Genomic DNA, 27,254 nt, shown 5'->3' with positions numbered 1-27,254 from the left:
GGTGCCTCTGGAAGCCAAAATGGAGCGCCGTTTTCAGCCTGGATGGCCTCCTGCAGCACTTTGCCAGCCAAAACGGGGCATGGAGAGACTGCACGAGCCCCCCGGTGCCCTGTTTTGGATGGCAAAGTGCTGCAGGGGGCCATCCAGGCTGAAAACAGGGCACAGGGGGAATCGCACGCCCCCCGTGCCCCACTTTGGCTGGCAAAGATCTGCAGGAGGCCGTCCATCCTGTCTCCCCCCATCCCCAGCCAGCCGGTGGAGGACAACTACAATGCTGATCCGGTCCTCGGAGGAATCCAGCTTGACACCCCTGCAATAGCTGAATTTAGAAAGGGTTTGGGGCAGTGGTGGGTTGCAGCCGGTACGTCCTGGTACGGGCATACTGGAGCCTGCCCGGAGCACCGGGTACAGTTCCGGTACGGTGCTCCGGAGGGCCCACTTGCCCGCCCGAGCTCCTTACCTGCCCTTTAAGCCTTTGGCGCTTCCGCGCATGCGCATGTTGCCTACGGTGTCTGTGCGATGCTCTGCCAAGCAGCTGGAGCATTGCAGAGGCTTGCTGAGGCGTCTCAGGCAGGTATGACACATGTGCGCACCGTGTGAGTCCATGTGGGTGACAAAAGGGCCGTTCCAGCTCTACCAGTTGGAACAGGATCCGGAACCCACCACTGGTTTGGGGTGAAGGGTGTCCTGTTCAGATCTATCCCTGGGACCTGAGGCTGGTCAAGTAGGACTGTGATAGGATGGAAGTGTCTCCGGGGAGTCATCTTAAGCAGGTTCGCCGGCCTTATTTTGGAAATTCCCAGATCTGTGCTGCTTGCCTTGTCATTTCCTGCCGAGACTTTGGGCTGGGAGCAATTCTGCACGGATCCTGCGTTTGGCCTGCAGCCACCATCTCCGGGACCGGCTCTGAACTGCAGAGTGAAGCAGCCAGATTTGAGACTTCTTTGTTTTTCCCTTGCTCCTCAGTCTTGCATGCTGAAACCATCTGGAGAACTCAAAATGCTTCCATCTGTTTTGGTTAACCCTAGCAAAAGCATCCCCCAGCGATGGATTTCAGATGTGGTTTCCCTCCATGGACCGAGAACTGTTTTTGACATTCCACTCCATCCCCTTGGCCAAAATTCCCGTCAAGTGCTTTGCTCGGGCGTCGTTGTGCCCTTCCAGGAAAGGTTCCCAGATGGAGTGTTGCAACAAGAAGGGGAGGTCCATATGGATGGTTGCAAGGCTGAAGGTTTGGACAGCCCCCAAATCCTAGGTAGGTCTGCATGGCTGGACCTCTCCTCAACTGCCTGGAGATGCACTCCGGAGGAGAAGAATATGCTTCTGCCACTTCTCCTTCTTTCATGCCATCTGTGATGGCAGAAATCAATTCCTGATCGGATGGGTATTAGAGTAGAATAGAATAATAGAATAGCAGAGTTGGAAGGGACCTTGGAGGTCTTCTAGTCCAACCCCCTGCTTAGGCAGGAAACCCTACACCACTTCAGACAAATGGCTATCCAACATCTTCTTAAAAACTTCCAGTGTTGGAGCATTCACAACTTCTGAGGGCAATTTCTGTTCCACTGATTAATTGTTCTCACTGTTGGGAAATTTCTCCTCAGTTCTAAGTTGCTTCTCTCCTTGATTAGTTTCCACCCATTGCTTCTTGTCCTGCCCTCGGGTGCCTTGGAAAATAGCTTGACTCCCTTTATTTGTGGCAGCCCCTGAGATATTGGAAGACTGCTATCGTATCTCCCCTAGTCCTTCTTTTCATTAAACTAGACACAGCCAGTTCCTGCAACCGTTCTTCATGTGTTTTAGCATCCAGTCCCCTAATCCTCTTTGTTGCTCTTCTCTGCACTCTTTCTAGAGTCTCCACATCTTTTCTACATCGTGGCAATCAAAACTGGATGCAGCATTCCAAGTGTGGCCTTACCAAGGCATTATAAAGTGGTATTAACACTTCACGTGATCTTGATACTATCCCTTATAAAAATGTTTATAAGTCCCTTTTTTCAGTGCTGTTGTAACTTTGAATGGTCACTAAACAAATTGTTGTTAAATCGAGGACTACCTCTATCTGTGGATTGTGCGCAGGCATGCAACTGACCTAACTGTGTGGCACTTGGAGCAAGAACCTCTTCCTGTCCTGCTTTGTCATCCAGTCAACTGTCCTGAGATTTCCTGTTGGCTAATCTGTCATGTCATTTTCCTCCCAGGTCCCTTGCGGGCCCTCCCCTCGTTTTGCAATGAGGTGACACGGCACTGTTGCAATTGTTGCTGCTTTGTGAGACTGCCAAAGACTGCTTTGACATGGCTGTAGTTCAACATCAACACCTGCAACCGAAAGAAGAATGACTATCTTGCTTCCCTGTTTCTCTCCTCTGCCTTTGCATCTTGCCTTCATTTCCTCCTAAGAGCTCTGCTTCCCAGTTGCTCGGGGAAGAGTCCCGACGTCTTGTATCCCAAAAATGAGCCATGGGGATCCCTGGCTGATTCAGGGAGTCCTTGACTTACAGCCATTCAATTGGAATAGAGCTGGAAGGGACCTTGGAGGTCTTCTGGTCCAACCCCCTGCCCATACAGGAGTCCCTAAACCAGCAATGGCGAACCTTTTTTGGCTCGCATGCCACAAGTGGGGGGAGCGCAGGGGGGTTGTGTGCAGGCATGCCGCACCCATAATGCAACGCGCGACCCCCCCAGTGCGCATGCACACACAACACGCCCCCCCCCATTTTACATGCTTTTTTCGCTCTCCCCAGGCTCCAGAGGCTTCATAGGAGCCTGGGGAGGGCGAAAAGAGCCTCCCCCGCTCCCCCGGAGGCCCTCCGGAGGCTTCAGGGACCATCCGGAGGCTTCCCGGACGCCTTCAGAGCGCTTAAAACGGTTTTAAGCGTTCCGAAGGCTTCAGGGAAGCCTCTGGATGGTCCCTGAAGCCTCCGGGCAGGGAGGCTCTTTTCGCCCTCCCCAGGCTCCTATAAAGCCTCTGGAGCCTGGGGAAGGTGAAAAATAGCTTTTAAAAAGGTGAACACAGCTGGCCAGCGTGTGCATGTGCGCTGGCCAGCTGACAGGAAGCGCCTCGCGTGCCCTGACAAATGGCTCTGCGTGCCACTTGTGGCACGCGTGCCATAGGTTTGCCATCACTGCCCTAAACCATTTCCAGCAAGTGACTCTCCCTGCTTCAGAGGTGGCATTCTGCTTGTTCAGGTGAACCGGTAGTAGCGGTGGCACTAGGCTCCTCCCACCCACCCTGACATCATCATGTCAAAATTAGTGGACCAGAGGAATGCCGTCGACATAGTTTACTTGGACTTCAGTAAGGCATTTGATAAGGTAGACCATAACCTACTACTAGATAAAGTAGAAGAATGTGAGTTAGACAGCATCACCACCAGATGGATTGGTAACCGGCTGACCAACCGCACTCAACGTATAGTTCTCAATGGAACTGCATCTACATGGAGGGAAGTATGCAGTTGAGTACCCCAAGGCTCTGTTTTAGGCCCGGTACTCTTCAACATCTTCATCAATGATTTGGATGAGGGAATAAATGGGGAACTCATCAAATTTGCAGATGACACCAAACTGGCAGGATTAGCCAACACTCCAGGAGAGAGGATTAAGATACAGAAGGATCTTGACAAACTTGAACATTGGGCACTATCTAATAAAATGAAATTCAATGGTGAAAAGAGTAAGGTTCTACATTTAGGCAACAAAAACGAAATGCACAGGTACAGTATAGGTGGTACCTTGCTCAATAGTAGTAACTGTGAAAGGGATCTTGGAGTCCTAGTGGACAACCATTTAAATAGGAGCCAGCAGTGTGCAGCAACTGCCAAAAAAGCCAACACAGTTTTAGGCTGCATAAATAGAGGGATAGAATCAAGATCACGTGAAGTGTTAATACCACTTTATAATGCCTTGGTAAGGCCACACTTGGAATGCTGCATCCAGTTTTGGTCACCACAATGTAGAAAAGATGTGGAGACTCTAGAAAGAGTGCAGAGAAGAGCAACAAAGAGGATTAGGGGACTGGAGACTAAAACATATGAAGAACGGTTGCAGGAACTGGGTATGTCTAGTTTAATGAAAAGAAGGACTAGGGGAGACATGATAGCAGTGTTCCAAGCAAGGGTTGCCACAAAGAAGTGGGAGTCAAACTATTTTCCAAGGCACCTGAGGGTAGAACAAGAAGAAATGGGTGGAAACTAATCAAGGAGAGAAGCAACCAAGAACTGAGGAGAAATTTCCTGACAGTGAGAACAATTAATCAGTGGAACAGAAGTTGCCTCCAGAAGTTGTGAATGCCCCAACACTGGAAGTCTTTAAGAAGATGTTGGATAGCCATTTGTCTGAAATGGTATAGGGTTTCCTGCCTAGGCAGGGGGTTGGACTAGAAGATCTCCAAGGTCCCTTCCAACTCTGCTACTGTATTGCATGGTATTTTGCATGCTCTGCGCATGAGTAGATGGTTCGTGCATGCTCCTGCTACCAAGCCAGTAGCGAAGAGAAGAGCATTTCGTGCCGGCCCTACTTGGGAGAGGGGGGGGGTTGGACTAGATGACCTACAAGGTCCCTTCCAACTCTGTTAATCTGTCCAGTCGCGTCTTAAAAATCTCCAGTGATGAAGCACCCACCACTTCTGAAGGCAAAGCTGTTCCATTGGTTAGTTGTCCTCACTGTCAGGAAGTTTCTCCTTAATTCCAGGTTGCTTCTCTCCTTGATTAGTTTCCATCCATTGTTTCTTGTCCTGCTTACAGATGCTTTGGAAAATAAGTTGACCCCTTCCTCTTTGTGGCAACCTCTGAAGTACCAGAATACTACTCCTTCTTTTCTCTAGACTAGCCAAACCCAAATCCTGCAAACGTCCTTCGTATGTTTTAGTCTCCAGGCCTTTCATCATCTTAGTCGCTCTTCTTTGCACCATTCAATGTTACAATGGCATTATAGAAGGTGACTTAGGATCATTTCTCACACTTATGATCCTGTAGCATCAAGTCACCTGATCAAAATTCGGCTACTTGGCAACTGACGTGTCTTTATGGGCCATTGCAGTGGCATTGCAGGGTCATGCAATCCCCTTTTGCAACCTTCTGACAAGCAAAGTCAATAGGGAAGCCAGATTCACTTAACAACTGTGTTCTTAACAACTGCAGTGAATCGCTTAACAACTGTGGCAAGAAAGGTTGCAAAATGGGGCCAAACTCACTTAACAGCTCTCTTGCTTAGCAACATAAATGTTGAGCTACCTGTGTAGCTTTCTAGGTGTTATGTTCCATTTTTTTCTCCTGGGTCACTATGGGTCACATTTTTTCCCCTTTTCTTTATCACAACAACCCTGCAGGGAAGGCAAAGTCAAACAGCACCCGATTCACTCTTCCACCCAGCTATTTTTCTCCAACAAGTCACATTCCAGATTAGCCCAAGTGTTTATTGATGTTTTGTCTAGATTCATATTTTTCCTTCCTTCCTTCTCTCCCTCCCTCAGCTTTGTCGATCGTCAGTGGATTCCAGTGGCATCCTTAGGATCGGCTGTAAGACCCTTACTGGGCATTGTCAAAAGGTAAAGGTTTCCCTTGCACATATGCACCAGTAGTTCCTGACTCTAGGGGGTGCTGCTCATCTCCGTTTCAAAGCCAACGCTGTCCGAAGACGTCTCCGTGATCATGTGGCCAGCATCACTAAACATCAAAGGCGCACAGAATGCTGTTACCTTCCCACTAAAGTTGGTTCCTATTTTTCTACTTGCATTTTTTACATGCTTTCGAAGTGCTAGGTTGGCAGAAGTTGGGACAGGTAACGGGAGCTCACTTCGTTACGTGGTGCTAGGGATTCGAACCGTCGAACTGCCGACCTTTCCCAAATCTGGCCTTTGGGGAGGGGGCGGGGAAGGCTTCTTGGTGGGATGATATCACAGCCAGAGTTTTTCTCATCTCTGCAGTCTGTGGTGGGTGGGGAAGAGAAAGAGCAGATCTCAACCCTTTCATCTTCTGGCACGGCTAACAGAACATAATCCTCACAGTTTCTCTCCTTTGCTGCTGCTAGTTTCCAGGAAAAACACTTTATCTAAACTCACTATTTTTTTTGCAGATGAATAAGATATCATTTGGGGAAACGAAGCAGGGAAGCCTAAATTCCAGGAAGGCAGTGAGGCACTCCAGATGAATTTACAGTAATTATAGGACTACTTAGCCACCAATCCATTACAAAATTCATCATACAATTCTACTACAATCAAAAATGGGAAAGTGTAGAAGAAGGAAGGAGGGAAAGAAGGAATGAATTAAGGAAGGCAGGGAGGGAGGAAAGAAGGAAGGGAGGGAGGAAAGAAGGAAGGGAGGGAGAGGGAGGGAGGGAGGGAGGAAAGAAAGAAGGGAGGTAAGAAGGAAGGGAGGGAGGAAGGAAGGAAAGAAGGAAGGGAGGGAGGAAAGAAGGAAGGAAGGAAAGAAGGGAGGAAGGAAAGAAGGGAGGGAGGGAGGAAGGAAAGAAGGAAGGAAGGAAGGATTGGGGAAAAGTGAAAGGAGGGGTGGGGAGAGGAGAGGAGAGGACGTTCTCTAAAAACAGAGAGGATTTACTTGCCTGAATCCTAGTTTAATGAAGACCCTAAATGAATGCAATCAAACTTAAAATTCAGCATTCTACAAATGGAAAGGATTAATTCAATGTTTTCCAAAGTTGGCAAGTTATAGATATATGGATGTCATGTTGGAAAATCCAACATTAGAAATTACCTTTGGTCCGGACATTTCCCCCCTATAAATAAATACCCAGGCAACTCTGGATTATGAGCTAGTAAATTATAAATTGCAGCCATGTAACCATAAGATTCTGCAAAACATCCATAAATATGGACCAGTTGCTAAGCTCACCAAAATGCGATCAACTGACCTGGAGGTATAACGTCCAAACTTCGAATCCAACTAATAAGTAGCCTGGGGGGGTGGGGGGCGTCTGTTGTATCTTCGAAGTCACTAAGTAACCAGTCGAGAACTACTTGTAAAGTAGAAGAGCTACATACAGGTCACAATTCAGGATTAGTTCGTAAAGTTTGGGTATTTCAACCTGGATTTCTCATGTCAAAATCCAGCGTTTCCCCCAATTGCCTCAGATGTTTGGGGCAGGCTGTGAGATGATTAAAAACCTAGAATCATCCATTAAAATAGGCCACCGAGTCGCAGTTCAGCGCTGAAATCCCAAATACAGCCTCTCCAACAAAGGTTTTCTCCAGCCTCTTTGGAGACATTCACTGAAAAGGAGCCCAAAATCTCTCTAGGTGACTAGTTCCACTGCCAAAGTATTCTGACTGTTCAGTTTTTTCCCCCAACTTTTCATTGGAATTTGAGCCTTAAGCCCATGATTCTGTCTCCTGCCCCCTGGGATGATAGGAAACAGACCTTAGCTTTTGTTTTGAGATCTCCTAGACTTCAACATTTAACAAACCGTCTTTGAAGCGGCTCTAAAAATGCTTCCTCCTTCAATCTTTTCCGTTGAAAAATCAGTTTTGCTAATTTGACAGTTGTGTACAGGTAGTCCTCGACTTACGGCCATAATTAAGCCTGGAATTAGAGTCTTGTCTTTATACTAGATCTGTGATGGCAAACCTATGGCACGCAGAGCCCTCTCCGTGGGCACGCCAGCTGTTGCCCAGCCCAGCTCCACCGTGCATATGTGCCAGTGGTGGGTTGCAGGCAGTACGCCCCGGTACAGGTGTACCGGAGCCTGCCTGGAGCACCGGGTACCATTACGGTACGGTGCTCCGGAGGGCCCACCTGCCCGTCTGAGCTGCTTACCTGTCCTTTAAGCCTTTGGCGCTTCTGCGCCTGCGCATGGCACATACGGCGCCTGCGCAATGCTCTGCCGAGCAGCTGGAGCATCGCGGAGGCTTGCAGAGGCGTCGCAGGCAGGTATGATGCATACGCACGCTGCGCATGTGTGCACCGTGCGCATCCATGTGGGTGACGCTAGGCCCATTCCAACCGTACCAGTTGGAACGGGATCCGGAATCCACCACTGATGTGTGCACACCTCCCACCGGCCAGTTAGTCTTCGGGTCTCTGTTGTGCATGCACGTGCATGCGTGGGGGCAGGGGTCATGTGCAGGGGAGGCTACTCGCATTGCATTTTGGGGCCTTGCACGGCACCCCGGCGCCCCATTTTGACTTCCAGTTGGTGCGGGAGGTCTTCCAGGTCCAAAATGGGGCAGGGGGTGCTGCGCGAGGCCCTCCCACGTCCTGTTTTGGGCCTGGAAAGCTTCCTGTACCAACCTCAAAGCCAAAAATGGGCAAGGGGGAGGTGGGGGAGCATGCACAGGGCAGGGGAGCAAGGGGGGGCATATGCATGCATTGGGGGTGGGGCAAAGGAGGGGGGTCACACACGCATTGCATTATGGGTGTGGGTGCACGCACGCTGTCACACACACACACGTTTTGGGCATGCAACGACAAAAAGCTTAGCCAACACTGTACTAGATGTTAAACAGGTCCGTGTGAGCTCATCACGTTTTCTGAAGTTTCTTAAGAGAATCCATTATACTCAAGTGAGCAATTTTGTTTCAGCTGGAAACCAGAAATAAATGCCTGAAATGTGACAAAAACATTGACCATTGTGATTATGTGACCACAGGAAGTGACAATTGTCAGCGTTCCAAATATCACCCAAAATTAAATCAGAGTCCAAGGCAGAGCTTTCCTCAAACTTCCAATTTATTAAGAGAGACCTGTTGGCACATCTGTGGGAAACCCGAATCTGAAAACTTCCTGGGTTTCCCACCCAGTTGAAAGTTCAAGTCCTTGCCCCACCACACCCCCAGATCCATCACATGGTCCAATCTTCCACTTCCCCGCTGGCATTTCCACCCATCTAATTCCGGTCAGGTGCAGAGGTGCAAAGACAAAAGATGACCTTGGGCTTCTAGAAAGGAATGTTTTATTTTGACAACAACACATTCTACAATTCTACTCCTTACTATTCCCCACTAATGAAACAGCATAGTAAAGAAAGAGAGAGTGTGTGGCAGGCCAAAGATCCTAAAAGGAATATGACTGCAGGCCTGACAACAGTGGCCATAAAGGCAAGGCAAGTTGTCAAATGACCCAAATGTGATTGTGTGACCGGGGTGTGTGGCTTCGAAATCGGGTCATTAAGTATCTTTTGAGGGGTCTATTGTAACTTTGGTTACTAAAGAATCAGACATAAATTAAGGACTATCTTTAATGGCAGGTCATATTAATGTATGCTTATTTTTTTTCCAAAAGATTCTATTTAACAGGGAGACTATTACGGTTCATTAATTTACTAGTTGCCCCAATTGTTAAAGCAACTGTGGGAGATATTAATATACATACAAGATTAGTAAGAGCAATGGCTTTGCTACCCTCCTTCTCCTTCGTTTGCGTTAACAATGATGAGTAAAGAAAGGTATTTGAGCACAATATGAATACATAAATCATGTTGCCAAAGGAACGTCAAGATCAAACAAGGAAATCTAAATAAGTAAACAGGCCCCAAGGACAGCATTTCAGGTAAATCCCAAGAGTTTCTGGAAAAAATTGCGGGTGGAAGAGATATCTCTGCATTCACACACGGAAGATGAAATTATAGCAATCCAGAACAATATAGAGAACAGAATAGAAAGAAAATATAGCAATTTGTTTTGCAGGAATAATGTATTTTCCTTGACTGGACGCACTATATCTAAGCACCAGATTGCTTTACCTCTAGAGAATAATATGTATTATTATATATTATATTATGATAACAAATTTACCGATTACTCCTTTCTCCTATTGTATAGATATAATAGCTGGATACCTGTGCTTTGCGATGAAACTGTGATTGCACTATGCAGGAGAAATTAAGTTCAAAATCTGTTGGCTCAGTGGTGGTCGGTGATTGAAATACATAAGGGAATATTGTTCCTTTAACGGAATGTGAGGCAATTGGCAGTTGGAACAGAGTTCTTTTCAGGTGGGGAGGGAGGGTAGAACTCCTTAACACCAGAGCATGTTAATTACTGTACAAGAATTACTAATGATCTGATGGTCATTTTGAAAAACCCTTTCTTAGCAAGCACCTAGAAGCTAAGAGGAACATATGTGCCAAATTTCAAGTTTGTAGGCTTTAAAGTTCTGGAGATTTTGTGATGAGTGGTATTTATCTTAGGAGAAAGGAGTAATAGGTATGTTTGTTTTTCCGAGTTATTTGTAAAAAAACAACTCAAAGGTGATAGATGATACATAAAGCATTGCATGAACTCAATGAACCATAATTAAACTCTATCTTAGTATCATGGGTAGACTCAATCCATCTTCTGGTTATCTTTCCAGATATCTTAGCTCTGGAAATGAGTCTTACATTTGCAGCCCCTGGTTTTTCCACAATACTTTCAACACTGAATCAAACACAGCTTCTCCACTTCCCTCTTGCCCTCAACTGTTCTCCTTCTATTTGATGGAAATCATTTTCCATACTCCTCCCTCCCTCCCAGAGAACATTTTGAAAACAAAGCCTCAAAGTTGCTGTGACTTGTTGAGTTCTGAACAAACTCGTTGCAAAAGCTATGCAGTGCATACGAATCTTCTCCATTCTACCGTATTATGGTTTCTCCAGCGGTGTCCGAAGTCTGCTCTATTAAATCACAAGGAAATTTCTATTTTTGTAGGGATTTTTTTTTCCTGATCAGGAAGTGCAGGTAGCCCTCAACTTATGGCAATTGGGCCCATCATTTTGGCCATAAATTCTTCGATGGCCATAAAGTGAACCACCGTGTGACCTGACTTGACTGTACGACCGTGGGTGACAATTGTCAAGCAAATCTCATTGTTAAGCGAATGCCATGGTCATTAGGCCACTCCAGGATATCCAGTGGGTGTTTTTTGCTGTTTTGTTGGGAAACGGGAAAATACATCACAAATTGTATTGACGTGACCACGGGGCTTGGCAACCAGTTTTAAGCGAGGGCTGGTTGCCAAGCATCTAAAAGGTGACAATACAACCAGAGGGTGTGTATGTGGGTGTCTTTGTTTGGCAGTTGTAACTTTGAGGCTGGGTAGCTTTTCTGAAGTCTGTCCTAAGTTTGGTCATTAAATGACTGGTCGTTAAGCGAGGACTACCAGTCATAGCGAACGTATCTTTCACCATATCAGCTGAATGAAGTAAATTAAGAGAAACCACTAGATAAAATTCAGGAGCCTCCTGAAAGAAGGAAGTATTAGGGAAAAGCCAAAATCCCCTACTCTCCCAATTTCTGAAGGATTAATATCTCTTGCAAGAAATATTACACACCCTCCAACTTCCTGCTTTAATAGTTAACAGCTGCAATTTAATTTTATGGTTGGAAGTTTTTTTTTTGTGCCAGTTTTCTTAATTGTATTGTGGCCCGCCAGTGGCCGGCAGCAGATTCGGACAGTGAGGAGGTTGGGGAGGAACCTGGGCCAGTCCTGGAGTCTGGGGAAGGCTCTGATGAGGGCTCTGTGTCGGAGGCAGAGATGGGGCCAGAGCCGTATGCCAGTTATCAGATGCCTTCAGAGTCAGACATCAGTGAGGCAGAAGAACAGCTGGAGCCTGTTCCCAGTGGACGCATGCGAGAGTTGCCAAACAAAGGGAACAGCTAAAGAACAAGGGTTGACTTGGGAGTAAGGCCACAGGTGGACAATGAATGGCCCCTCCCAGAGGAAATAAAAGGAGTGAAAGGGGAGTGGAGTTTACAGGAGAAAATTAATTTGCTTAATGGTTCGTGACTCTCCGAGACTCCTTGCCAAGTTTTGCAGAGATCGGCCTGTCAGTTCTCCAAGCCAGATAAGGTCTGTGACTGTAAATCTTCCCTTGAAAGACTTTGCTGGATGTGAATTAATTCACAGCAAATTAATAAAAGGTTTTTTTGTCGGGACCAGGAGTTTGCTTCATGCTCTTGGGAAGCCTCAGTCAGAACAAATTGTACATAAGACAAATGTCTTAGGACCACAACCGAGCCCAATTTCCGTTGCTAAGGCAGACGTTTTGCCCCATTCTATGACCTTTTCTTGCCACATGTGCGTGTCAGTAAATCACTGCCGTTGTTAATTGAATCATGTGGTTATGGGTATCTGGCTTCCCATATTTATGTTGTTTGTGAGACGGTTGCAAAAGGGGATCCTGCGATCCATCCTACATCTGAATCAGTTGCCAAGTGCCTGAATTTTGATGGTGGGGAATGCCGCAACGGTTGTAAGTGTGAAAAACGGTCGTTAAGTCACTTTTTTCAGTGCTAACTTTGTAACTTTGAACCGTCACTAAACGAGAGGATGTCAGCCTGGCACTTCCTGTAATCAAAATTAAAAAAGCAAAAAAAAAAAGGATTCACTCATAAAGAGGTGAAAATGAGTCCCACTTTGGTTCAAAAGTTTTTATTTCCTTCTTCCTGTTGTCATTGCTGCTCACAAAAGAAAATAATAATAAAACACGTCATCAAGTGCCTCAAGGTTGTTGTTTTTTTGTTTTAAAGTCATACACATCTCCATCCACAAGGCCAAGCCAAACATCACAAAAAGCCTTTAGAACACATTTTTTTTTAAAAATACTCTGGTTTCAAACAAAGCAAATAAAACCCACACGTGGCCCAACAAGCGTCAAAAGATGGTTCCTGTTATAAATACAGTGCAACAATTATATACAACTTTTACAATTTTAAGACGAAACCCAGGGAGTGTCGCTGGGCCACAGGTATTGGTAAAGACTTTAAAGGGGGCTTGCACAAGGAATCTCTCCCATGCGTAGAATTAAGACTGGAGTTGAGCCACAGTTCATTAAGCATATGCTCAACCCCCTATTAAAACCTGGTGTGGGAAAGCATTAAAAAAAAACCACCCTCTGCTAACCAAACAGCGACATGATGAACTAATTATTCTATAAGCCTAGCTCCCCCCCCCCAAAAAAAACCAGCATTCTGCAAACTTCTGGTATTATGGAACAACAGTTCTTCAAATTCATTGCTCTACGTACAAATAATTTCATTGACGAAGAAATCCATAAAGACGTGTGTCTTTCAAAAGCTTATCAAATAGTAAAAAACACACAGCCCTTTGCTCAAAGAAGGGAACACCGGCACCCCCTCCCCCTCCCCCCCAACACTCTGCATGTGAGCCCAGGATTTAACTAAGATGAGCTACACGAAGCCCATTAAGTAAAAAACTGTAGCAGGGACCAGCAACTAACAATGGAACGGCTCCCCTCTCCCAACGCCATTTCTATTTTTAAGCAGAGGTGGCACGGGACAACCTGCCACGGCCAATTCACCACGCCTAACATCACAGACCGTGTCTCCCCGAAAATAAGACAGGGTCTTATTTTCTTTTTACCGCTGAAATAAGCACTTGATCTTATTTTCGGGGAGGTCTTTATTATTTTGGAGGTGCAGAAGGCGGCAAGCGTGGTCACCTCCTTGCTGCTGCTGCTGTGTTGCAATGTTTTGGGGGAGGGCTTATTTTTAGGAAATGCACTCAAAAGCCCAAATTGGGCTTATTATCCGGGGAGATCTTATTTTGGGGGAAACAGGACAACTCAACAATTCAATTTAATTTGATTAAAATAATTTTACAAAATATTTTTGTCCTTCGCATTTCATTTTGTCCCTCCTTCGGGCATCCTTTCTTTAATGGTCCTACTCCACTATTTCTTTGATATTAGTGGAACTCTTGTCCTGCAGCAAGTTGGCCGTGGCGAGTTGCCATAGTCCTGGGGGGGAGGGGGGGCAGATTGTGTACCAAGGAAGAAAATAACATCTGGACAAGGAAGTGTGCTAAGGCTCACTCTTGGGTTGTGCAAGGCATCTGTGTCAAGAGGTATGCTGTGTGCAATTCTAATGCGATCTTCAGCCTGGCTAGCGTGGCTTTAGCCACCTGGGGCAAAGCTGGGGCACCTTTCCGCGATGCGCCCCAAATTTGGTGCCTTCTGCTCCCTCGTTTCTTGCTCAAGCAAGAAAATTGAGGGTGGGTGTAGCCAGAAAAACTACACTGGGTTCATTTAACGGGGGCTCTGATAAGTAAGGCAGTGAGAAGCTTTCTGTGAACGACTGTCACGGACCCATTTCCTTGCAACCAAAATAAAAATAAACCACTACGTCTTGCATGAGCAAAGTGCAGAACTCATTTGGTATACAGGGTGTACTTGAGATTTTAAGAGCTCAGCTAAGGTAAAAGCATATAGATTGAGGATCCCCCCCCCCCAATGACAGGTTTCCAAAAACACTATACAGAACCTGATGTCCACTTTCCAGATAATGCAACATTTTGAATTTCTTTCTTTTGCATTCCCACATTCACCCACCATGTGCATGCACAAACACACAATCATGCCTCTGGTTATTCACTATTGCAACAGCCTTAGTTCTAATTGAGACAAGATCTTTCTCCTACCGCAAGCAAAGGAATTAATATGTTGAGCAGCCCAACCTTTTGCACGCAGAAGAAATAAGCATGACAGAAAAGGCTAGGCTGACATTTCATCTTAGGATCTAAATATCCTCTGCATTAGGTTAAGATCTCCTGACTTCCTGAACAGATTACAGCCCAGATACAGGGTCCCAACATGGCAATACGCCAGCTCTGCATGATGATGTGGTTAAGGCAAACCGAAGGCCCCTTTAAAGCTAGACTGAATTTGTTCCAGGAATTTAGTCACACAAGTTGTGAAGAAGAAAAATCAAGGGTGGGTCCAAATTGTGCAAGATTGGTGGCTTAAAGATCAGTAAAGCTCCAGACATAAACCACAGGATCCCTGGATCCAGATCCTCTTCTTGTCTATTTAGCATCTGGTCTCCCTTCTAACGTCTAAACTTGGCAATTTAGACTTGTGGACTTCGACTCCCAGAATTCCTCAGCCAACATGGCTGCGTGAGGAATTCTGGGAGTTGAAGTCCACAAGTCTTAAATTTTCAAACTTTGAAGACACCTGCTCTATGCCAAGAGTGTCCAACCTTGGCAACTTGGAAGACTTCAACTCCCAGAATACCTCAGCCAGCATGGCTGGATGGGGAATTCTGGGAGTTGAAGTCTTCAAGTTGCCAAAGTTGGACACCCTTACTCTACCTGTTGATGAGAGTGGATGAATCTGGACAGCACTGTCCCCTCCAAACGATCAGCAATCTTGGATCAGAAAACACCCCGTTACATTCTAGTTCCCTGAGAAAGGATGCATTTACTACAGATGGACCTGGGTCACGCTAAGGCTGCTAGAAATGACAATTATGAGACAATTACTAGAAGAGACTTCTCTGCCTGTTGGTTTTCCCCCCTCCCTTCCACCTTCCTACTTAAGGAAGAAATGTGTAACCTTTAAAATTTCTTCCTTTTTTGAAAGAAAAATAAAATACAGGTCAAGAGCCATTTCACCTTTCATGGAAATTAACTACTATTATTTTTCAGACTATAAGACGCACTTTTCCCCACCCAAAAAGTGGGTGGAAATGCCGGTGCGTCTTATAGACCGAATACGGCCGTCTTTGGCCTCATGAAACCTCCCTGCACGTCCCATTTTCACCCAAAACAGGCATATTTTTGGCAAAAACAGGATGGGTGAAGGGTTTGGGAGGCCTGTGATGCTTCTGGGGGCCGGGGAGGGCAAAAACTGGACGCGCAGAGGCCAAAAACTTTTTTTCTCGTTTTCCTCTTCGAAATCTAGGTGTTTCTTACAGTCTGAAAAATACAGTAATTTTGAACTTGGTAGACTCCTTCCATCCAGCAGCAGCAAACATACAAGGAAATGCACTGCAATTTTATTTAGAACTGCAGGTATGTGATCTTACAGCAGGGAAACTCATATTGCCTGAATATCTTGAATAATCAACGTATTTTGGTAGACAACCGAATAGGGTTATCTGATAGAAAGTGATCTGTTGCGGTCAAATCCGATGTCACCGATAAGAGGGAAGCTTTTGCTCCGACCAGTGACAAAAATAAACAAGTATTGCTGAGATGCCAGCCTCAGAGGCAAAGGAGTTGTAAGAGTCTGCCAATGTTCAGATTGCAGAAGAATAAATGTGCAACTCCCCCACTGGTGTAATGTTTCCCTGTAACGTCACATCTGCTTTATGTATTGTGAGTCAGAGGCTACGTTATAGGTCACTGAGAAACACACACTTCAGAATTAAGGCTATGGCCAGACTTAAGCGACAGCCAAAAACCTCTGATCCAGTGAGATCCAGATCTTGGAGAAGTGGAGAACCGCCACATCTGTTGGCATGACTTTTGAGTTGAACACTTGGACCCAACAAAGAATGAGGTTGGGCGATCAGGAATGGTCCGATTCTGAAATGAACGCAGCCAACTCTAAAAAAAGACCAAACCTTTCTGGGGAACGGGAAAATGTGTTTCCATGGATTTAAAAATGTCCTCTTTTAACCTGCATCTTGGGAAAGAACGTGGCTGCCTTCTTAGACGCCACCTTGTTTTATGCCATAGCTTGGGGTGCCAACCAAGCAAGGTGGTTCATCTTTTCCTTTTCTTTCTTTTGACACAACTCCCCTTCCCCCTCACCAGCTAGGCCTGTGATGGCAAACCTATGGCAAGTGTGCCAAAGTGGTACGTGTCAGCCATGTCACCCAACACGCGCGGCCTTCCCCATTTGTCTCCTGGGTTTCTGGCACGCATGTGCACGCAACAATCGGCTGTCCTTCGTGCGTGCAGCAGTGCCAAAAACCGGTGTGCACATTCGCACCAGCCCGCTGATTATTGGGTGCGCATGAGGAGCAGAAGTTTGGCTTTTCCGGAGCGTGATCCCTTTGCGCAAGCGGCAGTGCCGGAAACCGGCCTGTGCATGTGTGCCAGCCAGCTGATCATCGGGAGTGTATGCACGCTAGAACCCGGAAATTCGGCTTTTCTGGAGCGCGGCCCTGGTGAGTGCGCGCGCAATGTTTCCGTGCTACCTTTTTGGTGTCTAAAAGGCTTGCCAATCACTGAGCTAGGCTGATGAGAAAGCCTCAAACATATGGAGGATACCGTATTGCCTCCGAGATGGAATCAGAACCATTTGCAAGGCATGTGAAGTTAGCTTCAAACCAGGGCATGCCGAGATTTTCCAAAGTTCAGCCGGGGTACTAAAATATGGAAGAACCTACCCAAGTTCATCTTGCACTGAACCGCCTCAGAGACACGTCTGGTTGACCCAGGCTCACTTAGAAGGAGGAGAACCCTGGCACCGGGAGAAGCTGGCCTACCCCCTCGCTCCCTATCCCCTACCCCAGAAAAATGGATTGTAATATTTATTGGGGGGCTCATAGCAAGACGACAGCCACTTCCGACTTCCTGTTCCTGCTCACGAATCCTGAAAATCACTTCCTGTTTTATGAGATTTATTTTTGGATAACTACCTAATTATCTCTGGGGATGCCTCTGGGTTGTGGGCTCAAGAGGTCCAGAAGGAAAGTAAAGGATTTGGGGCTTCTCTGGAACGCTGTCCCTAGAGAAGTCACATTTGCACACTTACGAAGGATAGATTTGTGGGTCCTTCTCAGAGGGATGAGCGGTGCGCCCTAGAGGGAGGCCTTATGCCCCGTTGAGACGTGTGGGGCTCCACCAAGAAAATATGCAACTGGATTAAGACTTCCTGGTTTTTCCAAGGCATTGGCAGTTGTGCGTGCAATTTCCATGGTGGGCCTGATGGAGGGAAAGAGTGAAAATGAGAGTCCAAAATCGGACCCTCAGCCCTTCTTTAAAAAAAAAAAAAAGACAAAATGCAAGGGAGGAAGAAAAGTGAGGCTTCCCCATAGCAGCATATGGGGTGCTTTACTGCACTGGGACCCATTCAAAATCCTTTGGGAAAGCCTTGAATGGGAGGCAAGAGTTTTCTAAACAGAGGGAGTACGAACTGGAAGAGGCAAGCTTGCGAGCCGTGTCCTTTGGAAAAAATTCCAAAAAGATGCTGTTAAGAAAGAGCCGAAAGCTTCGGAATATGGATCTCTTGTGTGTACGCAGGGCAGGTTATTGGCAACACCGTAGGAAGGGCCGGGGAAGCTCCGGGTTCAATTTTTCAGCAAATCCGCCAAGTCATAGGCATCGAACAAGTCACTTACACCCTCGCCCGCCTCCAGTCCCCATAGATAATCCTCTTGGTCGAGGGGAGGGGAAAAACTGACAAAGGGGCCCGGGTCGCCGTAGGCTGTAGAAGGGAGCTGGTCCTCAGTCTGCTGCAGGAGGTGCTGAGGGGGTTCCAGGAGACCGTCGTCTCCCTCCATCAGGCAGTTCGGCACCTCCGTCTTCACCAATTCCACTGGGGAAACAAGAGGGAAGTCAAGGCACAACGTAAGCATCGCAGCAAAGAGAGCAGGGCCAAGATTTTGTTTGTAAGTATGTATCTATTTAATGTTGTGTTAATTTATTTATTTTAGTATTTATTTATTTATTTATTTATTTATTTATTTATTTATTTATTTATTTATTTATTTATTTATTTTGTCGTGTTCATGTAGTGTACATTGGAGGTGGTGACACTTTTGAGAGCTGTGTGCAACGAAATTTCATTTCAATGCATGCCGATTAGTGTTCATTCAAAGCGACAATGAAGTTATTATTCTATTCTAAGAGCTGTTCCCTTCGACTGGCAACTCTGTGCATGCGCACACTGGGAACAGGCTCCAGCCGTTCGTCTGCCTCACTGATGATGTCTGACTGAAGGCAGCTGATAACTGGCATACGGCCCTGGCCCCATCTCTGCCTCCGACACGGATCCCTCATCAGGGCCCTTGGTGACTGCGCCCTATGATGCGATTTCCTCCCTAAATAAATTTGACTGGGCACTTAATTACTTTTGGATATTTCCGCTGATTAGTGGTGGGCAGAAGACGGATTACAGCCTCCTAGTGGACTAGGGAAAGTCTACAGGCTGGGAGGAATTCCTGCACAGATGTTGGGCTGAATGGATCTTCTCCTAATCACAGAATCATCGTGTTAAAGGCCTTCAGAGGCCACTAGATGATACGATAGTGTCAGGCCTGGAAGCCATCTTTGGTATTGGGCCTTCAGGCCTGCCACATTTTCTACTGGGAGGGGGGATTATATGGAGTATGGGAGATATATAGTTTAAATAACGTTCCTTTCTTAGAGAGTCAAGGTCATCTGGCCCTGCACCTGGAGTGGTGTGACTGAGAGGCATCTCCAGTTGGGACGGTGTCTGATTGAACCATGTGACGGACATGTGGGTGCTGGGCAGGGACTTGAACTTTCGTTTGGGTGGGGAAAACCTGGAAGCTTTCAGATTTGGGTTTTCCCAGATGTGCCAATAGGACATCTCTAAATAAAATGGAACTTTAAGGAAATTCAAGCCTCGGAGTCTTCTTTTGTTGTGGGTGTTACTTGGAACCTTGAAATATAGAGCAGGAAAAGTGTCACTGCAGCACCCTTCAACATTTGGGTCTTCCAGCCCACCACCAAGGGGAGAGAGCCACCAAGGTCACTTGGTTCCATTAAAGAACAGCAAGTCTCCTCAGGAAGCTTACAAGTCTCAATCATGTGATGGATCTAAGGATCACCAAACGACAGCCCACCAGCCCAGCTGTTTGATGGCAGAAGCCTGTTAGAAGGGGATTTCCCTCAAAACGCAGCGTCAGCCCATAGATAACCTTGGAGAGCATCTTTCAGAAGGAAATGAGTCTTTCCTGGAAGACCAAGGTGGTCATCCCTTCGGAGCTTCCAACATTACCTTTCACCGTTGTGGGTTTAGTAACCTCCTGGGGTGGCGGAAGAGGAAAACAACTCTCCTTGGCAGGACTTTCTTCCAGAATTTCTTCTGGGCACAGGTAGACCTCAATGGGGCCATTGGTACTCCTTAGGTGGAGCTGGACATTCTCCTGGAGGAGGAGGAGGATGGAAACAAATCAAGAAAGAGCATGACTGACTACCCTCAAGCCAAAGGCACCTGTCTGGGAACAAACAATTATGGCTAGTCTTCAATCTATGACCATAACAGAGCTGGACCACAATGGTCACAAAATGAATCACCCACATGACCTTGCTTTTGCAACCTTGAGGTGGGCATTAAATGAACCAGTTTTTTTCCCCCTCTACGGGCCAGTTTCTCCCAAAACCCAGATATAAATGATGGCTTGGGGCAAAAACATCATAAAACACAGTCATGTGACTGTGGGATGCTGCGAACTGCAACTGGACTAGTTGCCGACCACCCAAAATTGCGGCCACGTGAGCTGGTCTGGGGGTGTCGCTGGAACTAGGTTGCAAGCACCCCTTGAGGGCCTGTCATAGCTTGGCGCAGTCACTAAGCAACCAGTTGTAAATGAAGGACTACCTGTAGCCACGGATGGAGCGGCATCTCCAAAAGGATGAGTTACCAGTCCTACCTCACAAACATCGGGCACCTCAAGACGTGTTTCAGGGGGCGCTCTGACCACGATCACCGTCTGTTCGTTGAAATTGCTGATGGCTCGGATATCCTGATAGGTGACATAGGCTAACGTAGGACACAGAGGAAAGTTAAAGAAAACTCTGCAGGGAAAACTCTGCACCAAACTCACACGCCGGAGTGCCAGAAACCTGAAGACCAGCTGTCTGGCGCACGTGTCTTGGTTTTGGGGGGCTATTTTCAGGCTGGTTTTCAGGCCAAAAATGTCTGAAAATGGCCCTAAAAACAGCCTGGTTTTTTGGCCATTTGGGGGGTTGTTTTTCTATGCTCCAGCGCCCACCAAGACCAGCTGGAAACCAGAAGAGCAGCTGGTGATGGCGCATGTGCTCACAGAGAGACTCTGCGTACCACAGTGGTGGGTTGCAAATCCTGTTCCAACCGTACCGGCTGGCAGCATCCTCATGGATGCGCCCAGAGCATGCGCATGCGTTCAAGCGCCTCCGTGATGCTCGAGCTGCTCTGTGGAGCATTGCGCAGGCACTGTATGCGCCATGCGCCTGCACAGAAGCCTTTAAACTCCGGTAAGGAGCTCGGGCGGGGCCTCCGGAGTACCGTACCGGTATCCAGTGCTCTGGGCTGGCTCCGGTATGCCCATACCGGGGCGTACCACCTGCAACCTACCACTGGCGTACCACCTCTGGCATGCATGCCATAGGTTCGCCATCATGGGCCTAGAGACTTCAATTCCCAGAATTCCTGAGCTAGCTATATGGCTCAGGGAATTCTGGGAATTGAAGTCCACAGGCCCTAAAATTGCCACAGTTGCCCACCCTGGTCAAGGTTAAGGAGGGAATCAAAGGTTTTGAAATGACTCTTCCAATCTCTGTATTCCAGGTTTCTGCTGGCTGTTTCCTGAATTTCAATTGGCCTCATTTAGGCTTGAACTTACATCTCCCATTCAAAAGTGGGTTGTTTCAAACGCAGTCCATTCACCATGATCAGAATCCCCTCAGAATACTTCCGGAAAGGTTGAAAAGAGTTCCAACTCTCAAAAAATGAGGGGAAAATTGGGTTGAAGGGGTAAAATGAGTGTAAATTAGGAATCCTTCTGCTCTTTCACCTTGCTGACCCCCTAAATTAAAACAAAATAAAGCCAAGGCCTTTAGCTTCTATCCTTGTTAGAGGTATCTTGGGCATCCTGAGGGAAACTTTGTCTAGCGCAGGGGTGTCCAAACGTGGGAACTTTAAGACTTGTGGACTTCAATTCCCAGAATTCCCCAGCCAGCTATGCTGGCTGGGGAATTCTGGGAGTTGAAGTCCACAAGTCTTAAAGTTCCCAAGTTTGGACACCCCTGGTCTAGCGGTTAATTCATCCAGTCTCACAGGAGCCTGGGAATTCTAATTCCACCTTGGCACAAAAGCAAGGTGTATGTTTTTGGCCCAATCACCAGGAGACTGGGAATTCTAGTCACACCTTAGGCAGGAAAGTCGACTGGGTAACCCTGAGCCAGTCATTCTCTCTCAGCTCAACCCACATGGGGGTTGCTGTTGTGGAGAAAACTACCTCCTCTTACAATACTAGACAACTCACTATCAATAGAGGAAACCTTCAGGTTTCTAGGTTCTATCATATCTCAAGCCTTCAATTGGACACCTCACATAAAAAATGTCATCAAAAAAGCACAACAAAGAATGTTCTTTCTGCACCAACTCAGAAAGCTCAAACTGCCCAAGGAGCTGCTGATTCTGTTCTACAGAGGAATTATTGAGTCTGTCATCTGCACCTCCATAACTCTCTGGTTTGGCTCTGCAACCCAACAAGACAGACACGGACTTCAACGGATAATTAGAACTGCAGAAAAAACAATGGCTACCAACCTGCCTTCCATTGAGGACCTGTACACTGCACGAGTCAAAAAGAGGGCTGTGGAAATATCTACAGACCCCTCACATCCTGGACATAAATTGTTTCAACTCCTACCCTCAAAGCAACACTATAGGCCACTGCAAACCAGAACAACTAGACACAAGGACAGTTTTCCCCCAAACGCCATCACTCTGCTAAACAACTAAATCCCACAAAACTGTCAAATTATTTACTAAGACTGTATTGCTATTATTCTTCTCATCCCTAGTACCTATCTCTTCCCGCTTATGACTATAGCCATGTTGCTCCTCTCTTTACTATGTATATTGTTTGTTTCCTAGTATGATTTGATTGCTTATTAGTAACCTATGACTATCACTAAATGTTGTATCTTATGATTCTTGATGAATGTATTCTATTTTATTTTTCTTTATGTACACTGAGAGCCTATGCACCAAAGACAAATTCCTTGTGTGTCCAATCATACTTGACCAATAAAGAATTCTATTCTATTCTCTATTCTATTCTTTATTCTATTCTATTTTATTCTATTCTCTTTTCTATTCTATTCTAAAGAGGATAACAGCACACCTTGACTTAGCTGAGTCAACTCGGGAACCCCGAGAATGTCTCTGCATGGAGCCTGCTGGATTCTGAACCTTTGGCCCCCAGTTTTCAATGCAGTGTGAATCTCCTGGCAGCCTCTCTCTGTTCTCTGGTCATTGTCCTCTTCACCCGCCCACCTCTCAAAAGGATATCTTTGGTTGGTCTCATCTTCTGTCAGATGCTTTAGCTGCAGAGAGGACTCCTGGATCAGCTTGTCCAAAACCTTCTCATTCTTTGAAAGTTCGGTCAGTTCTTGTCTCAGGACATGCTGCTTCGTGGCCACGGAAGAATCTTCAAAAAGGCCCGTTCCCCTGGACATCATATTAATAATAGATCAGAATGAGTCCTTTTGCTAAACCAGAGCTCAAAGTTTTCATTTTGAGCTCTCTTTTTCCCCTTTCGCCTTGGGGTATTATACATCCTGATGCATTGTGTTATTTCAACACAGATTTCAGTGCAGGCCTATCTATGGGATGGGATGAAAAACCATGAATATTCCATTATTTAGAAAGCTTAACGTATTGAAAAGAAAAGGGATAAAAAATTATATCAGCATACAATTGCAATTTAGGATGTCAGTCTTACAAACGTTAAGATGGTTTGGCTTTTCACCCACAGTAGAACATGAAAAAAAATTGCTTTGAACTCTTGGCAGGAGGGAAATTCAGAGGGTTTTAAAGAAAAAAGAAAGAGGCACAGAGACATTGATGCCAAACACAAGGGAATACAAAGGGGTTCAGCCAGCAGAGGGAGAAGCAGACTTAAGGAGATTGAGATGAAATGTAGAAATTAAGGGAACTGATTTGAAATGTGACTCTGCCTGATAAAGAAAGCAGAAGGTATTAAGAAGTGAGCAGAGCAAAATCTGGGGAAATGCCCCCTCCATATAGAGACAGCCAGGGAAAACTGTAAACATTCAAAGTAATTCTCAAAGGAAAACAATCCCTCTCTTTAAGAAAAAGGGTATGCAATTAGGCCTTGGGATGGAGTTAAAACAGCAAAACTAATTTGTTGCTTCTGCAGAAAAATACACCATTTTGGTACCTCGTTTCCCCGAAAATAAGCCCTCCCTGGATAATAAGTCCAACAGGGCTTTTGAGCACATGCACTAAAATAAGCCCTCTCCAAAGATATTGCAACACAGCAGCAGCCATGAGGTGACCACTCGCCGCTTCCTGCACCTCAAAAATAATAAGACCTCCCAAAAAATAAGGCCAAGCGCTTATTTCGGGGGTCAAAAGTAAATAAGACCTTGTTTTATTCCTGCCAGCTTCCTGCAACCAAAGTCACTGGGGAAGCTGGCAGGAAGTCGAAAGTCCCAGGCTTGCAAGCAGATAAGTGGCTTCTATTGGGTGGGGGAGGAGGGAGCGATGGGGGGTACGAAGGTGGTCCATGAGAGGCGTGGCATGGAGAGGATGCATTAAGATATGAGGGTTTCCATGAGACCAGGTTGGAGAAGGTCCAAGGTACATGAGAGGCCCAGTGCAGTTTGTGGAGGGGTCTGTGGGGTGTGAGGAAGGCGTGGTGGGGTTTGGGGAGTGGGAGTGCATAAGTAGTCAGCACAACATGAGTGCAGAGGGCTGTGGGAGGGCGCATGGGTGAAAGAAACTTACTTGAAAATTATCTGTAGTTTTGCACTGATTTTGCTTGTTGGAAGCTGGGAGGGAAGTTGCAAACAGATGCTATGAACATAGGATGCTGCAATTGTTACGTGCAAACCGATTGCCAAGGACTCAGATCACAATCATATGAACATGGGGATAACTAGGATAGCCCAGACCTCCAAAACCTCCACCATTTGTTCAGCTCTGTCAGAACTTCAAACAGCCCTAAATTAATGGTCGAGGACTACTGAAGAAATCCAGTTAAAGAAATACCTGCCAGATATAACTCTTTCAAGCACAGGCTGGATAACCAGCGGTTTTTCCCCCAGCCTGGTTATACTCCAGATGTCTGGAACTCAAATCTTTTCCTATGGGAAGGCTAGAATTTTGGGAACTGAAGCTTTCCCCATCTGGAGATCTTCTAGTAGTTGGAGAAGGGTGACTTGCAGCAAACTAATTATGTTCCTTTGGGTACTGTCCACAGGGTTTTTCATGGCAAAAATACTGGAGTGGGTTACCATTTCCTTCTCCAGTGGACTCCCTGGAGAAGAGCCTGATGCTGGGAACAACTGAGGGCAAAAGAAGACAGGGACGACAGAGAGTGAGGTGGCTGGATGGAGTCACTTAAGCAGTAGGTGTGAGATTAAATGGACACCAGAGGATGCTAGAGGACAGGAAGGCCTGGAGGAACGTTGTCCATGGGTCAGACATGACTTTGTGACTAATAATTTGCTCATGATATCCAACCCAATCTAGATCGGCCATTCTCTCCAGGCCTCTCCGCCCCTGAACTCTTTCCAACCAACTTACATCCACTGGATATTGTTCTTGGATTTCTTGCGAATGAGCTGAATCCCTTCCAGGACGTTGGTGATGTCGTAGATACGTCTCTTTTGCACCTCCAGCACCTCAGCAGCCCGATTCAAGTCCAGAACCCCGTCTTCCGATTCACTCAGCAAGTGGATAAACTTCTTGGTCAGCAAGCCAAGAGACGTGTCGTAACGGGTTTTCTCTCCGGGGGACTTGGGGGCTGGAAGACAAAGAAAATCCACGGGATGCAATCAGAGTAACCTGGGTTAAAAATTCTTCGGGATATCCCCACTTCCGAACCATTCTGATCGCATAGGGCAGGGATGGCGAACATAAGGCATGTGTGCCACAGGTGGCCCCCACAGCCCTCTTTGCGGGCATGCGAGCCGTCGCCCCAGCTCAACTCCACCGGGCATGCACCTCCTGCCAGCCAGCTGATTTTCAGGTCTGCCGTGCATGTGCGGGGAGGCAGGGCGCATGTGGGAAGGGAACAGGGGGTCATACGTGTCTGCGTGAGGTCCAGGAGGAACGTGATGGTGGTGGTGATTGCAGCCTGTTTTTGCTCCAGGAGGATGCAGGGAGGCCCACTAGGCCAAAACGGGGCGTGTGGGGTGGGTCAGCCTCCCTGTGACCTGTTTTTGCTCCAGGAGGCCGCAGGGAGGCCTACTAGGCCCAAAACGGGGTGGGTGGGGGAGAGTACAGGGGGGTCATGTGCACATGCGCGGGGGCACACTTGCATGGGGGCGAGGCACGCAGGGTGTGTGTGTTGCATATGGGCACGCTTTTAGCACGTGACGACAAAAAGGTTAGCCATCACTGGTATATGGGAAAGACAAAGTGGCGAAGAGAAACAGCCAAGGGAACAATGAGATAAGAGACCGCATAGCCCACAGCTGGATGGCGGGTGGGGCAAGAGGCTCAGGAGAGACCCGCCGTAGTTTCTCAGGCTGCAATGGAGACAGGATGGGATAGGATGAATTGTACTTCCAGGTTCCCAAGATTCTATCAATTCAGTTTTACAACAAAGTAGGAATCAGTACCCCTGGTTTGACGGAGTGCAATGAAGACTAGCCTCCATGGAGTGCGCCCCAGACGAAGTGACTTTGTCATGGGTAAACAATCTACACACTCCGGTGGCTGGATCTCTCAAGAATCTCCTAGCAAGGAGAAGCTGTGTGAATACCGAAATTTGATTCCTATCGGATTTACCTGGGAGTAATATCAATCCTGCAAATCTGAAAGTGCCATTCCACCCCCCCCTCCTTTGCGGTCCAAGAAACTAGGTAGAGTCTCTTTCCCTGCCCACTATCCAGATGTGGACTATATGTCTCTTATCTAACCATTCCCTTGGCAGCATCTCTTTGCCCAGCCTTCCAAGGTCTTTCCCACGTACAATTACATTGACTGTGACTCCAATTAGATATTGTTCTCCCTGGAGAACCTAAATTAAAAGTACCTATCTTGAATGAGCAGGTTGCTATCCCTCAATGACACACAAGCTATTGTCCGAAATTTTGAAAAATTATGGAAGTTATTATTCAGTGGACAGCTGGTTTTTTTGCTCAGAAAGGCTCAGAGCATCTCCCAAACATCCACATGGCCATGTACAAATGAGGTCAAGTTATTCTGGCAGGTGCCCTTCCCTCTCGTGCATTAAATTTCCTGCCAATTTAAGTTTCGGCTTGAGTTTTTGCTGAAACTGTCTTCCTCATTTCAATGCCTTCAAAGTGCGCTAGAATTATTTATGCTCAAAATTGGAAAAATTGAAATATATCCACAGAAGAAATGGTAATACGGAAAATATTAGATTGCGCTGAGATGGACAGGCGGACAACAGAAATTAAAGACAAAGGAGAAACAGAATATTATTTAATTTGGAGATGTATGGTATAATTGGTTAGGTAACAGATGCAAAGATGAGAAAATTAAGGATGAAAGACGATTAACAAACTAGAAATTAGAAATAAGTATGTATAATGAATGACAGAATATTTACCGTAAACAATATTAATGGTAGGATGGTATAAAAATGTAAAATAGAATATTTACAATGATAA

The 27,254-nt window shown here is 46.4% G+C and overlaps 1 protein-coding gene across 1 annotated transcript in view; it reads right to left on the bottom strand.

Annotated features, from left to right (window-relative positions):
• Positions 1-14,913: 14,913 nt before the first annotated feature.
• Positions 14,914-27,254, bottom strand: part of E2F2 (E2F transcription factor 2) — a 47,849-nt gene continuing 35,508 nt past the window's right edge. The window contains exons 3-7 of the mRNA XM_081962796.1: positions 25,198-25,417; positions 22,936-23,094; positions 20,309-20,423; positions 19,654-19,801; positions 14,914-18,225 (exon numbers count right to left, since the gene is read on the bottom strand). Of these exons, the coding sequence (XP_081818922.1) occupies positions 17,978-18,225; positions 19,654-19,801; positions 20,309-20,423; positions 22,936-23,094; positions 25,198-25,417 (890 nt within the window). The 3' untranslated portion in view covers positions 14,914-17,977. The remainder of the gene's footprint in view (positions 18,226-19,653; positions 19,802-20,308; positions 20,424-22,935; positions 23,095-25,197; positions 25,418-27,254) is intronic.

This window comes from Natrix helvetica (genome assembly GCF_964273705.1).
Source record: "Natrix helvetica genome assembly, chromosome: 9".
NCBI lineage: Eukaryota > Metazoa > Chordata > Lepidosauria > Squamata > Natricidae > Natrix > Natrix helvetica.
This window is presented reverse-complemented; position numbering and strand designations above follow the sequence as displayed.